The sequence below is a fragment of the Lactuca saligna genome, chromosome 4 (assembly GCF_052625555.1).
Source record: "Lactuca saligna cultivar CGN05327 chromosome 4, ASM5262555v1, whole genome shotgun sequence".
Taxonomy (NCBI): domain Eukaryota; kingdom Viridiplantae; phylum Streptophyta; class Magnoliopsida; order Asterales; family Asteraceae; genus Lactuca; species Lactuca saligna.
Genome location: NC_136420.1, coordinates 168,889,948 through 168,906,642, shown reverse-complemented (window position 1 = coordinate 168,906,642; position 16,695 = coordinate 168,889,948). Strand labels below are relative to the sequence as shown.

Below are 16,695 nucleotides of genomic sequence, written 5' to 3'. Positions count from 1 at the left end.
TTGGTTTTAAAAGATTCAAAACCGTCGCTATCAGATTTGGGTTTGATTTTAGGTCAAAACTGATCCGACCCGCCCCATGCTCAGCCGTTGCGGTGATACCCGGAAAAAAAAAATTAAGATACCCCTTTGCTTTGAGTCTGACTCCGCCACTGGTTTGACATGAATTTGTACCATGATTTTTGTGGTTTTTCAATTCAAGTCCTCACCGTCTTTCAGAGTAAAATTCTTATGTTTTTGTCTTTATATATGTTTCAGTGTAAAATTCTTATGTTTTTGTGCTTACGTCCTCATAAACTTATATTGCTAATTGCATTGCATATATGAAAAATATCATATATGTTATTATATTGTATGTTATAAGAAATTTTAGATCATCCGTAGTCCGTACCTTACCCTTTTACTTCTACAAATATCGTGTGGAAAGTTTCTCATTAACGTAACCATACAATAGAAGGATAATAAATTTTAGTTAAAAAGGCAAATACATAATAATGAACATGGGATGTTATTATTTCAATAAATTTGTTAGTACAAAGGTAGTTGGACTCCCTTATTATCCTACAGTTATTAACCACACATGTCCATCATATCTTTGACACAAACCAGTCAAACTAGCCAAGTACTCCATCTCCCACAAATCAAAATGGCTTCTTTTGCATTCATCTCTTTCGTCGGCCTCCGCAAATCTTCGCCGGAAAAACACCACCATCACTCACTCACCACTCTACCTAAATGCATTGCACCAAGCCAAGCTCACTACCGCCGTCTCAATGTCGTCGCCGCCAAAACCAGCCCAAAAATCACTGGACGAAACCTTCGAGTCGCAGTCGTTGGCGGTGGTCCTGCCGGTGGAGCAGCTGCCGAAACACTAGCCAAAGGCGGAATAGAGACGTTCTTGATCGAGCGCAAACTGGACAATGCCAAGCCCTGTGGTGGCGCCATTCCACTTTGCATGGTCGGAGAATTTGAGTTGCCGTTGGATATCATTGACCGCCGTGTTACCAAGATGAAGATGATCTCCCCGTCAAACATTGCCGTCGACATCGGTCAAACACTCAAACCCCATGAGTATATCGGCATGGTCCGCCGGGAAGTCCTCGATGCCTACTTACGTGACCGAGCTGCTACCTCCGGCGCCACCATCATCAACGGACTTTTCGTAAAAATGGACAAACCCCAAGAGAAAAACGCACCTTACGTCCTCCATTACAACGCCTATAACGGAAAAACCGGATCCACCGGAGAAAGGATGAGTATCGAAGTCGACGCCATAATCGGCGCCGACGGAGCAAACTCCCGTGTCGCAAAATCCATTGAAGCCGGAGATTACGAGTATGGAATAGCTTTCCAAGAACGTGTCAAGATCCCAGACGACAAAATGCAGTACTACGAGAACGTTGCTGAGTTGTACGTCGGAAACGACGTATCACCGGACTTCTATGGATGGGTGTTTCCAAAATGCGACCACGTGGCTGTTGGAACAGGAACAGTCACACACAAACCCGACATCAAAAAGTTCCAGCTTGCCACGCGCCTCCGTACGCATGACAAGATTCTTGGCGGAAAGATCATACGGGTGGAAGCTCACCCCATCCCGGAACACCCCCGTCCAAGGAGAGTGGTGGAGAGGGTAGCCCTGGTAGGAGATGCGGCGGGGTATGTGACGAAATGCTCCGGTGAAGGGATATATTTTGCGGCGAAGAGTGGGCGGATGTGTGCGGAGGCGATAGTGGAGGGATCGGAGAACGGTAGGAGGATGGTGGATGAGGGTGATCTGAGGAGTTATCTGAAGAAATGGGACAAAACATATTGGTCGACGTATAAGGTGCTGGATGTGTTGCAGAAGGTGTTTTACAGGTCAAATCCGGCGAAGGAGGCGTTTGTGGAGATGTGTAGCAATGAGTATGTTCAAAAGATGACTTTCGACAGTTATTTGTACAAGAAGGTGGCGCCGGGGAATCCATTGGAGGACTTGAAGCTCGCCGTGAACACGATTGGGAGTCTGGTTAGGGCCCATGCGCTTAACAATGAGATGGTTAAAATAAATTAAGTTAGTACTAATAATATTCATGATATCAACGTAATTCTAAATTTGATATCTGTTTATGTTTCTCTTTAGAGATTTCCAATTGAGTAAAATAGAATATTTTTATTATTAATTATATATCGTTAAGTACATGAATTTCAATTAACTCCGAATTGAAACCTATATGTTATCCGCTTCAATCACAATCGATGAGTTTTTCCCCGATTTCTGGATCTTTTTGAAGTTGTTTGGAACGTAATAACATTCAAAACTTGGAAATCTCAAACGTCAATCAAGCACACGTTAGGCGATGTATACTATACTTACCGAAGTAAGTTTCTTCTTTTTTTACTTGTTAATTTTAGGGTATTGATGAATAAAATCTGATGCAGATTCTCATACATGTACGTAGTGCTGCCTGTTGTTATTTTGTTTTCCCATTTATCTAATTGAATTAACCTTGTTTAGATGTTATACATGCCTCTTTTTCAAAGTGAATATATGTATATTGACCAATGTTGTTGTCATGTACTTTGCGTTCTATAAATTTGCTCCTTTTCTTGATCTTAAGTATTACCATGCCTTTTGTTATCGATTTCAGTATTGCTTGATTATGTGGTACGAATTTTAACAGATGATGGCTTTGGTTGTTCGTGTTGATGCAAATTACCATTTTACGTCTGATTCCAAGTTGTACCCATCCTAAAAACTTAAAATTTATAGAATCATTATAGTTTCATGACATATTCTTTAGATTCATTTGGAGGGCTTCCATTTTAGACCATATTCTTGAGATTATACATGTACATCACATGTAGCATGAGAGAGTGAAAGGAGGATGCATTCTTCACATCTCTTTTTCGAATGGCATAACAGACTCCATTGGTGGGCTACTATTTGGTTCCGGTGGATTTTCATTATGACAATGTCAACATAAAGAAGCATTCACATGTACGTTTCAACAATTTGTGTCTCATGTTTTCTTTTATTATTAGTATTTTTTATTCTTTTATGTTTATATGTAAATAGCTAATGATTGTTGATGTTATTATTTTATATCTTACAATTGTTTATGAATTTTTGCAGTGCCTTAAGAACAGGATTGTTGGTATGATTGTGGAGAAGAGTGAAGGAAGGAGAAAACATATTTAGGACTTTTAAAAAAAAAAAGAATGCTCCTTTAGTTCGTCCTTTGACATACATTCTTTTCATTCTAGCGAGAAGGAATATAATTTTTAAAGAGTAACGATCGATTTTTCATAATTGTGCTTGTAGTGTATCCTTTTCAAGTATTCATTCGCTTTTTTTTTTTTATTATTTTTGATGTAAATGCTACGAGAACTGTGTTTTGTAATCGATTTGGGATTCTTGATTCTTGGGTTTTAATATTTAATTCTTGATTTTTGAATGTTTAATTCTTGATTGTTGGGGTTTTAATTTAATTTGATGCTTAGTGCTAAAAATCGGAAAACCTAATTTTTAGAACAAGAACATACATTTTTTATAATAAAAACTTATTCTATAAAAAATGAAAACATATTCGATTATATCTCAAAAGCATTTCTCCTAAAAAGAGTGTTTATTGCAAAATAATAATAATAATAATAATAATAATAATAATAACAATAATAAATTTAAAAAGATCTAAATTTTATTATTTTGTTACCTAAAATAAGGATACACAAAATGTCCATAACTCTATATTATCCTAAGAGGTTTTTGAATTTTGAATTCTTAAAAAAATAAATGTTAAATATAATACTATTATTTCAAGAATGATTGTATTTTTTTATTGATCCAATGGTTAGACTTTCATTATATGTTTGTGAAGTCTTTGTAGGAGCATTCCCTTGGGTGCCAGTGATTATTTATTTGGTTAGGATTACTTGTACCACCTCCCATCCCACTAGCGCTGTTCGAGCTGATTTGCACCATGGCGACTGCCACAACGACTGTCACCACAGCTTGGAAGATAGCAGTGTCCATCTGTAGCGGTGGTGGAGTTCTTGGGGTGTTGTTTTTGTTCCTATTTGACTTCTTTGGTGACATTTTTCTACCATAAGGTTTAAAGATGTTATTGAATTAGAACATCTTAATTACATGCCTGTTTATGTCAACTGTACAAGAATAACAGTATGAAAGACATACAAAAGAGCCTAATTGTAATTGCATAGTATTATAAAAACACTCCTTTAGTATTTTAACTTTTATGTTTGGTTATAGAGTTTCCTTGTATGAAGTGTTGGTAAGTTTTAAACTTGTTGTTCACTACGACCATTCCTAAATACATGTCGGTCGATCAGACTATATTTATCCCATATATGATTACATAATTATTCAGGCTTAACCGCAACGTCCAAATTATCTAAATACTTTTATATGGTTCTTACCATGATACCGTTTCTGGTATGTATACTTTTATAAAAAATATTACTATATTTAAAAGGTATACTTCTTGGTCAGAGTGTTTTAGTCCTATTGTGTCTATAGTTGTATATTTTATGTGGTTTGATATACTTAGTTCACTATAAACAATGGTATGATACCAATCTATCACACCCCCAAACCAGAACGGCGGAAACATCCGGGGGCGGATGACATCATAGTACAATATCATAGCAATTAAATAATAGAGATCAAAGCAAACACAACCGTCATAAATATAATTGATAAAGTTACATGGTTTGCAAGTGTTAGATGTTTCAAAAATCAATTACAATATGATGATATAAGACTTGACTAGCATCTTAGCATCTCGTCTTCAAAAAGTTTGATGTTACCTGTGTTAGTGATTCACTAAGAATACAATTGGTTCTGAAAAAGTGTCAACATTAAAGTTGATGAGTTCATAAGCATTTTGTATGAGAAATATGTATCTTTCTTCCTTGAAAATGGTAGTGTTCTCTTCAGAAAATCCAATATTTTCTTTTATCTGTAATGTAGTCTTAAATATTCCAAAGCCGAGTGCACAAGTATTCTCCATACTTAAAATAAAAATATGTAGTTTTATCCTTATATAAAACCATTTAAATGCATGTTTCCAAAAAAGTAAACTATATTGTACTGAAAATAATGTTCTGTAGTTGTATCTGTATAAAATCTTGTAAATATATGTTTCCAGAATGTAAATGGTATTGTACTTGAAAGTCGTGTAATGTAGTTTTATCGTTAAATAAAAACAGTTGAAGATATGTTCGTATCTGTAAACCAAACGTATTGTTAATACCCAATTGTGAGTTATTATAACCATACTTGATGGCTGACGACCTGTTACGATGGTCTTCAGGTGTCGGAATGGTACGACATTTGTCACCCCAAACCTATCGGTCTAACTGTAGCTAACAGTTTAGGTGCGAGATTGTCAGTCCTGTATAAATCTATACACAAGTGTCACGTTCTCCCTCTAGGAGACTCTGTTTATAATACAAGACTTTTGTTGGTACTTAGGTAAGTACTTGAAGATAATGTAACATCCCGACTCCCAAGTATAATATTTAATTAATTTACCTTTATAATTTCATAGAAACTCGTCGAGTTGGATGCCCCAACTCGCCGAGTAGAGGAGTTAATTGGCCGCATGATTTTTAGAATCTACTCGACGAGTTGGAGGACCCCAACTTGATGAGTAGGTGGTGAGTGAGAAAACCCTAATTTTTAGGGTTTGTGTCCTATTTAAAGGACCTACAGCCTTCATTTTCGTCTCCCTTCTCGTTTGTGAGAAAGAGAGAAGCTAACTTTAGGTGTTCTAGTGCACATTTGGAAGAGGAGTGAAGAGCATCAAGGCTTGGAATGAGAAGAGGCTTTTGGATCAAGTGTTTTTCAGTGCAAGCTTTAGTTTGGAGGTAAAAAGCTTCAACCTTGATCATTGTTTTGGTTAGATCTCGTTCTAAGAAGTTTAGGGCCTTTTTCCATCCTTTCTTGAGTTCTAGAGTGTTTGGAGCTTGCCATGGAGTTGAGACTCTAGATCCGGACCATATGTAGTCCTTTGAGCCCAAAGATCCAAGCTTTATCAAGTTGTTGACAAGTTTCTATGCATTAAACCCTAAATAGAGCTTGTGTTGGCATTTCGTGCCCTAGATGCCATGCATGGACGTAAAGCTTGCAGCTTCACATGGTATTTCAACCTTGGGAGGATAGATCTAGATTTTGGAACCTTACTTTTGCTTAGAATCGTCTGAATGTGAAATGGTCTAGAGGGACTCAGCGAGTGCATGAGCCAACTCGACGAGTCAGCTAGGGTTTTTCCTGATAGCTTGAACGCGCTACAACTCGGCTAGTTGATGAGACAACTCGACGAGTTGAGTTGGATTTTCCCGATACTTCTGAGAAAAACGAGGGAACTCAACGAGTCGCGTACATGCACTCGACGAGTTTAGTCAACATGGACTGTTGACTTGATCATTAACTTTCGTTGACTTTTAGGGTTTGGTCAACTGTGGACTTTTGAGACGATGGAGGGGTAAAATGGTCTTTTCACCCTTTTTGAGATTTAGTAGAGGAGTTAGCTTAGTATCTCAAGTGGTTATTACAATTTGCTTATTAGAGATAATTATATTATGTAGGCGGAGTCTAGACTGTTCATGGGGGTGCTAGATCTACTTGCTTATTTCCGAGGTGAGTCTTCTCACTATACTTACCTGAGCGGTAATACTATGTGACCGGAGGGTCTTATTGAGTTATCGACAGGAGGCTCATGTGCTTATACTGAGTTATGTGATATTATGTATTTTGTCTTTGTGATATGTGTTATATTATTATGTATTTTGCTGAGATAGGACCGGAGGGTCCAAACCGAGTTGTGAGACCGGAGGGTCTTCATTGAGATATAGGACTGGAGGGTACAATCTGAGCTGTGAGACTGGAGGGTCCGCACTGAGACACATGACCGGAGGGTCCACACCGAGCCATGAGACCGGAGGGTCCTCACTAAGACGCATGAGACCGGAGGGTCCATGCCGAGTTATACCCATGAGAGGATTATTATTTGTGTATGTGGTATTTTGGGGAACTCGTTATGCTTCATGCTTACCGTGTTGTGTGTTATGTTTTTCAGGTACTTCTTAGTATTGCGGGAAGGCGCCAGCTTGATTGTACACATATGTTTGAGACCATGACGAGGATTTTGGGATATTATCAATTGTTTTGTCAAATCGAGTTTTTGACATTTGATACATTGTGATTTTGAGAAAATATGATACCGATTTTATGAGATTTTAAAAATGAAAAAAAATGTTTGAAAATTTAGAGTGTTATAGATAATGTCTCACAAAGCTAAATCAACGGTTTATGTATAGTGTAGTGAAATCCCTTTTTCTTGTAATGTTTGTATGTATTACCTTTTCATAGTGTTTATATAGTATGAAAAATAATTATTCTTATAAATAATTATTTTCTATGCCCCCAACAGAGTAAAATAGTGTGTATGTGAAAGACCCCAACTTTCGTATTTATGAAAGACCCAAACTTTCATACTATTTCAAAAGATTTCTTAAGTTACTTCATCAAAACATGCTACATGCATATTTATAAAATATTTTATATTGATAAAGTGATTACAAAGGATTGGATACAAACCGACTAAGTTTTATTACATTTCATGTCTACCCAGGAATCTACTATTCATATACATACATGAACATTAAAAATACAGATACTATTAACTATTCTAAATCTTTCAGCAATATAAAGCTATATTGGAATACTCATCACCTGCAATTGTTAAATATTGAGAGGAATAAGCGATAACGCTTAGTGAATTCAATAAATAGATACAATATAATCTTATGCCTTACATATACCAATATGACAGAAGCAGAAGGGAACAAGAATACATATGTGAAATCATGTGACAAGCGTTCATATCAATCAAACACTTTATTCAAAGATATACTTTTCAATGAGACATAACGATTTCAATACTTGATATGCATCAATAAAGCTTTAGCCCAATTGGCACAGAAGACATATAATTTCTGATTAACATTTGGGTAGATTTCAGGCTTATAGCCCTGTCTAACCATTTGCCAATACCATAGAATAGAGTTCATTCTCTTACGGAGTCATGCTCTACATGGTCAGATGTTACATACCATTCTTATGTAACCTTCTGCAAATGCCATAGAATAGAAGTTATTCTCTTACGGAGACATGCTCTACATGGCCAGAGGCTACGTACCAGTACCAATGTGAATCTAAGTCCTTTCACTGATCACATGGTCAAAGGTATTATAATTGCTATAAACATAGCGAATAAAATAACACGAGAGAATAACTCAGAATAATAACACTGAGAAGCACATAGCACATATAACACATAACATACAATTGTTCCTATATATTGAACTCCCCTTAAGTTAACCGGGGGTTAAAATAGTAATTTGGACAACATTTCGGCTTTAAATATGTCTTTCTATGTTGAAAATCGAGAGCTTAATTGAAAACCGGGCTCTGCGAAGGTAGGGCTTCAAAACCGAAAAGATAAAATTTTTGGGGGTCTCGGAATGTGTTTCGGGTGCTAAAATTGATACCGGGGCTTCGGGAAAAGTCAAAATAGTGAAAATATGGAAAATGGGCCAAAAATGGCAATTTTCTAAAATTAGCCGGAAGATCTCGCAGGCTTCTATTTATAGGGAGAGGTTCGGATCCGGAGGGGCAAGTGGCAGCAGCAGCGAAGGCCACGCAGCAGCCAAAGCGAAGTTCGGTGGCCAGGTGTGAGGCTCGGAGTGGTGACACGAAGCGAGGCGCGTCGGAAGGCCATTGGGCCGCGGCTTCGGACCAATCAGGCGAGGCCACGTCTCGGTGATGCGGCTTCCTCGTGCGAAGGACGTGGCAGCTATGAGGGTCCCCGGTGGCTTCGCATGTCTCGGAAACCTGTGCGACAAGCGGCATTGCGAGGCGAGGCCACGTCTCCGGTGACGCACCCGCTTCGTGCGAGGTGACGTGGCCGGTTACTATTCATGCGAGATTTCTCGATTTTTGAGCCCTGGACTTCTAAAATCCATAACTTTCGCATACGAGCTCCGTTGTTAACGTTATTTATATGCACGCGTAGCTAAAATTACGCTCTACAACATTCGTTTAAACTTTGTCGGCTAATTTTGACTTTATTTTTAATATTATTATTTTTAGAGTAATTTTTAGAGATTTCTCAAATCATTTTATATATAACGAGTAGATTCTATAACTAAACACATTTTATTTCATCATTGTTTAATACAATAAAACTATATAGAATAGAAAGTCGATAAATTAATAGTTGATATAATAATTAATAGTTGATATAATAATTCCTTTAAGATAATATTTTTAATGGATTTTGATAGGGGGATACAATGTTAAATTAATAATTCGTAAAAAATTATAAGATCATTTATAGACCGTATATAAAAAAATTTAATAATTTCTTATATACTACTTATTACATAAGGAATTATTTTTGGGGAAATGACACATTAACTTTCCGCTCTTTTGTACATTTACTCATTCAGTCCTTTAAGTATTTTATGTGCTTTATAAGGAAATAAATTTGTTTTTGTCGGGTCTATTTGCTCAGTTTGCCACATAGACCCTACCCATCCACAAACATTCAATTTCTCAAGCATCATTTCTCTATAATATCTCTTTCTCCTTCCCATTCACCTTATGTGCATTAATGGTGGCCTGACTTTTAAGGTTTATACCTGAACGATCAACAAGCAAAGCAGCCATATGACGTTCTTTAATTAGTTGATAAAGCTAGCATCTTTTCAACTACTTTCCATGGTGGGTGCAGTAATTGGAGCTCGTTGTCTCTCTCCACACCCATTTCAGTCAATCCCTCTTCTGCAACCACCGTACAGACCTCAACCAACGACACTTTTACATACATTTTATGCATGGGAATCGAGGAAAAAAGCAGTTGCAGCAAAATCATAAGGAGGAAGTTGGCCCTTAACTAGAAACAACTCTTAATTTCATCTTTCGGTAGTGACGATCGTCCGATGGAACTTCTGGTGACATCGAAAAGGAAATCCAAATGTGGCAACAGTGGATGAGATGTGCAAGAGAATCAAAAGGAAGACTTGGAACTCCAGATGAAACCATACGATGAAATTACTGGGTGTATTGCGAGATCTAAAAGAATCTTGGTAACACTATGTAATAAGTTGTGTGATAAGGGCGAAAAGCTCAAGGGAACTGTCCAGAGATACGAAGATGAACTCAAACAAAGAAATAAACTCCAACCGGAGAACGTTTTAATCTTTTCTGCTCCCTTTTATATCAATGCAATGCTTATAAATGTTATAAACTGCACATTGGGAACTAAATTTGATTACCATCCACCGACTGATTATTCTGAAGTTGATATATTTGGTATCTATAACTTATTCCAGCTTGAAAATTAGCGATTGATTTAGTGGGTGGGGGTTATTGGTATTTCATGTTTATATGATGGTTGTATATCATTGTTTCTATGCATATACATTCTACTAAACTACTTTTTATTGTAGGTGCTTCCAATCAATAAAGAATGGAAACAAAAATTGTGAAGATAGAGAATGATGGTGAAAGGGTCACAAGAAGGAGGAAGAAGGGTTGATTTTACTTTTTTAATTAACTAAAAACCACTCCGTACATGGAACTATGGAACTGGTAATGATAGGTCATATGGACTAAAACGACAGATCACTTCACAGTTTATTTCATCATAATGCATGGAAAATACTTAACGGTCTAACCGGGGAAATGTGCAAAACATCATATGGCTAATGTGTCATTTCTACATTAGTTATTCATATTTTAAATGACGTCTATAAGTTATCTTATAAATTTAACGAATTATTAATTTAATATTCTATCCGTAAATTAGAACCTGTTAAAAAAATATTATCTTAAACAATTTATTAAATAACTGGGTACTAATTTTTGTCGTATATTACTTTTCACAATTATGCTAGCATCATAGATTTTTGGCATGAAGAAGTACCATAGGCCTCCAAGGTATGTTAGTTGTGTTTTGTAAAGTAGGTTATATCATAGATTTCATCATTGTTTAATACAATAAAACTACATATCATAGGACTCAAAGGTATGTTGGATGTCTTTTGTGAGTTAGGCTATAACATTAAACAAATTAACAATACTAACATAAAACTACATACCATAGACCTCCAACATAAAATTACATAACATAAGGCAAACTAACAACACCGAGATAGAATTACATATCATAGGCCTCCAAGATATATTCAAAGCGGTTTGTGAGTTAGGCTATACCATAAGGCAACTAACAACACTAACATAAACATTTAATTTCCTTAACATCAACATAAATGTTTATGTTGTGTTGTTAGTTTGCTTGATAATATTGTCTGCCTCAACAAACACGTTCAACATACCTTTGAGGCATATGATAAATGTTTTATTGTATTAAACCATGACGAAAATCTATGAACTATCTTACAAAACACATCCAACAAACCTTGGAGACATATAGTAATTCTTGGTAGCAAAAATCTATGATGCTAGCTTAATTGTAAAAAAGACCTAGGGAAAAAATCTATGGCAAAAATAATATTTTGGTATTAATAAATTTATTAAAATAATATTTTTGGTGTGTCATGATTCATAAATAGAATGCTAACTAATATTGTTAAATTATAAGTTAATTTTTAGACTTCATTTAAAATATGAATTAGTAATTTCTTATGTAGTATCATAGTATGTAATATATAAGAATTTATTAATTTATATTTTATACGGGGTCTATAAATTATCTTATAGTTTTAGCAAATTATTAATTTAACATTCTATCTCTGAATCGGGACCCGTCAAAAATATTATCTTCTAAATGAAATTCGTAGAATATGTTAAACTAAGAGCGTCGATAAAAAGAACGCCCAAATCTGACTTCGTATGAGGAAGTTATGATTTTTCTAAGATTCGGCTTAGCAGTGTACAGCCTGAAACTTGAATTTTAGTTCGAGCGGTTTTTGGCTTACGCGACCTAAATGAGAGTTGAAGTTCTCATTAATAGAAACTCAACGGTAAAAAGACAGACGAAAACGGAGTCCGTATGAAGGAATTATGAATTCTTCGCGGTCATTTAACAGTCTAAACGCCTCCTACTGTTAAATTTGAGATCGGTCGAGAATTAGCCAACAGAGTCTAAATCAAAGTTGTAGATCTTGATTTTACCTACGCGTGGATATAAAGAACGTCGAAAACGGAGCTCGTATGCGAAAGTTATGATTTTTCTAAGTTTGAAGGCTGGTACGCGATAGGGGGTGACGTGGCACCACCATAATTGGACACGTGGCACCACCAGAAGGCCACCACATGGACCAACTCGGCGAGTAGGTCCCCCCTACTCAGCGAGTAGGCCAGTCAGCACCCCTATAAATAGAGGTGTCGGGTTCCATTCATTCTCACACCTTCAAACCCTTCTTTCTCTCTCTAAACTCTCTCTCTAAGCCTCCCTAACCCCCCCCCCCCCCCCAGCCTAGGGTTACTCCCTAGCACGAGGCGGAAGCCCCGGAGCGCCCGACGGCTCCAAGAAAAGAGCCTTTCAGCTCTGGAAACGCTGCTCCAGTGAAGCTCGTTTTTGCGAAAAACCCGCTGTAAGTGAGCTACGTCTACGCTAGTTTTAATATAGCTTCTAATTAATTATAGTAACATTATTAGGACCTTAAAATAATTATTTGGGCTATTATTATGAGTTATATTGAGTGTTATTTAACGCTGATATAATAATAATAATAATAGTCAGACTATTAATTTGTCGCGGATATCGGTAGACTAAACCCTAGTGGTGTTGATACTAGGTTTTATCGAAGGAAAGTTGTTTTGAGAGTATCGAAGCGTTGTATGAGTGTTGAGTCACCACCTATCAAGTGAGTGCATAGTTACTTTCAGCTTACACATAGATATGAAGTATTTTATATAAATTACGTGTTGTGTGTGCATATTATCTGTATACTTGCTATCTATGCTGGATGAACGTTTTATACATGTTTTCAATGATTTAAACTGTATATGTATTTTTTTATCTACAAAATGTGTTGGGTAAAACATGGGTAGATGAAATAGTTTCTGTGTGACAAAAATAAAATGAGGAATAGGTAATATAGACCATGAGGTAAGGGAGAGAGGTGAACCATGAGAGAAGCCTTTTTCCCAATTGATGGCCCCGTCATCCAGCAGAGTATGGATGACAACCACGAACTATTCTAGACAGTCCAGTGGACACTAGCAGGCTCGCAACCTGTAGGTGTTTTGAACTGTGTATTCACCAGGTGTACTCTAAAAACCCATCGACATGTATTGCGAGTAGAGTCTCGGAAACGATATTGTTGATAAACGAGATGAAACTCATTGACCTGTATTGCGAGATGAGTCTCAGAAACGATACTGTCAATAAACGAGATAAACCTTGGGAACTATGGATTTAGTGCCCGTTGAGTAAACCTTGGCAATGATGGATTTCGTGCGTATTCCTTAGGATAACCCTTAGGAATAAATGAACAAGAAATAGCTGATTCTTAGGGTAGATCCTTAATATTAAAGAAGATAATGGGGATGGGTAATTGGGTTGATTGTTTGATTGTTTAAACATAATAATTATATTATTGTGGGTTGAAAACCCTATGTACTCACCAGGTTTCCCAACCTGACCCACTCAGTTTATTTACATCACAGGTATTGATATGAAGTCACACTGACAGATTAAAGAGATGTAGACCACTAGTGTAAATAAATGTAAGTTCTGTTTATGCTTATGTTTATGTATTGACGATGACCTCCCAAACATTTTAACATAAATAAAATACGTTTCTTCGAAAATGTTTTGATAACGTATTTATTGTATTTTTCTGGGAACAAATTCCGCAACATTTTTATGAAAAGAAGTACTCTGATTTTTATAAAGCATAAACAAAATCGGTCTTTTCTGGCCGTGAAAATGGGGATGTCACACTATCCCCTAAGACTCCGCATCCTCCCAAGCCTGAGTCTCCAGGTCAATCTCCCTCCTCCTGGCATTTGCCTGAAGCTCATCAAATGTTCGATAAGACAAGTTCACCATGGACTCTCGAATATCCCTCCTCAGAATGTTCAAATACCGGCTCATGCACTCCTAATCCATCAACACATGCTCATGGCAGAACTGTGCCCTCTCGTGAAACATCAGTGAAAGACCCTAACTTTTGTATTTCTAAAAGACCCAAATTTTCATACTATTCCAACATTACTCTTAAGTTACTTCCTCAAAATATGCTACATGCATATTTATAAAACAATATTTTATATTGATAAAGTGATTACAAAAGATTGGATACAAACCGACTAAGTTTTATTACATTACATATCTACCCAGGGATCTGCTATTCATATACATACATGAACATTAAATACAGAGAAATAGTATTAACTATTCTAAATCTTTCAGCAGTATAAAACTATATTGGCTACTCATCACCTGCAATTGTTAAACATTGAGAGGGATAAGCGATAACGCTTAGTGAGTTCAATAAATAGATACAATATAATCTTATGCCTTATATATATACCAATATGAGATAAACAAAATTGAACAAGAACAATAATAACATATGTGTATCATATGTCAGGCTTTCAATATCAACTCAAGATTTGATTCAAAGATTTACGATCAATGAGACATAACAATTTCAATACTTGATATGCATCAATAAAGCCTTGGCCCAAATGGCACAGAAGACAAAAATTTTGATTAACATTTTGGTAGATTTCAGGCTTATAGCCCTGTCTAACCATTTGCCAATACCACAGAATAGAGATCATTCTCTTACGGAGTCATGCTCTACATGGTCAGAGGCTACATACCAGTCCTATCTAACCTTCTGCCAATGCCAAAGAATAGAAGTCATTCTCTTACGAGACATGTTCTACATGGCCAGAGGCTACATAGCTGTACCATCGTGAATCTAAGCCCTTTCACTGATCACATGGTCAAAGGTATAACTTTGCTACAAATATAGCAAGAAATAACAACACAAGATAATAACACGGAAAAAGCACATAGCACATATAACACATAACATACAATTGTTCCTGTATATTGAACCCACATTGAAATAACCAGGGGTTAAAATAGTAATTTGTGCAGCACTTCGTTCCTATAAATAGCTTTATTCTATAAAAACCGGGAGCTTTCTTGAAAACCGGGCTCTGTGAAGGTAGAGCTTCAAACCAAAAAGATAAATTTCTCGGGGTCTACGAGCACTTCGAGGTGTGTTCCGGGGGTTAAAAATGATATCGGGGCTTCGGGGGAAGTGGAAATAATAAAAATATTCAAAAAGGGGTGAAAATGGCAATTTCTCCAAATTACCAGAGTAATATCGCAACCCTTCTATTTATAGGGGAGAAGGAGATCGGATCTGAAGCTAGGAGGAACATGCAGCAGCAGCGAGGGGCTCCAGATGGCGCGCATGTGAGGGAGGCAGGTGGAGGTGCGAGGCTCGGACACGCGAGGAGGGCACGCATTGGACGACTATTGGACCGAAGCTCGGACTCAGAAGAACGCGACACGCAGGTCAGACAGCTAGCTTCGGACGTGCCACGAGTCGGACACGGGGAGAGATCTGACTCGAGGTGACATGACCAAGCTTATCCATGCGAAATTTCTCTTATATTGTGCCCAAAACTTCTAAAATCCATAACCTTCGCATACGAGCTCCGTTTTTGGCGTTCTTTATATGCATGCGTAGGCGGGAATATATTCTACAACTTTAGTTTAGATTTCGTTAGCTAATTTTGAATTTATTTTTAAGATTATTATTTTTAACAGACCGGGATTGGTAAATTCGTTGAAAATTCAAAACTTATTCACCCGACATCCGTTGCGGTCTGTCTTTTTACCGTTGTACTACTATTGACGAGACCTTCTATTCTCGTTTAGGTTGTTTCGGCTAAATATCGTTCGTTCTTTATTTCGAGTTTTTAGCTGTCTATCGCTATTCTGAAACTTAGAAAAATCATAACTTCCTCATACAAAGTCAGATTCAAAAGTTCTTTATATGAAAGTTCAATGAAATTTCACTAATTTCACGAGTTCTACAACTTTCATTTAGATCACTAAGGCTAAAAAGTAGTTTATCGAAAACTAACTTTTACACGAAATAGTGTTTGTAAGTTTGTCACAGATCTTCAATTGGTCATAACTTCTTCCTTATAACTCGGGTTTCGACGGGCTTTTCGCCTAAATCTTTCTAACGAGATTCTTTACAACATTAAATAATAAAATTGTACTTATTTCAAATTTTATATTTTCGCTAAAATTTTACTATTTGGCTTTTAATTAGAATCCCATAAGATTTTCAATATTTTCCGAGTGATTCTAAACATAGTTTTACTTCATTTATAGTAAAAACTATATGTTAGAACTCAACACTCGATATTATTCACATTTAATAATTACATAACACGATAACAGAACGTGTATGTTACAATCATTGTAATCTCAGTCACCGACTATGTCTTCTGCTTGAGAGACAAAAAATCCTAGGCCAACCGTTCCCTCTCCATCGGGGGAACATACTCATCTCGGAACATAATAGTAAACCTCTCCCAAGTCACTACAGCGTGCTCTGCAGGAGTAAAAATGGTCGTCACACACTTCCACCAGTCTTTCGCTCCAAAGCGAAGCTGGTTCA

At 36.7% G+C, this 16,695-nt stretch overlaps 1 protein-coding gene across 1 annotated transcript; it reads left to right on the top strand.

Moving 5' to 3' along the window:
- Positions 1 to 572: 572 nt before the first annotated feature.
- On the top strand, positions 573 to 2,159 carry LOC145043057 (geranylgeranyl diphosphate reductase, chloroplastic-like). Its single transcript, XM_078991594.1, has one exon. It carries the CDS (start codon positions 578 to 580, stop codon positions 2,048 to 2,050), a length of 1,473 nt encoding a protein of 490 aa, XP_078847720.1. The 5' UTR covers positions 573 to 577; the 3' UTR covers positions 2,051 to 2,159.
- Positions 2,160 to 16,695: the final 14,536 nt, after the last annotated feature.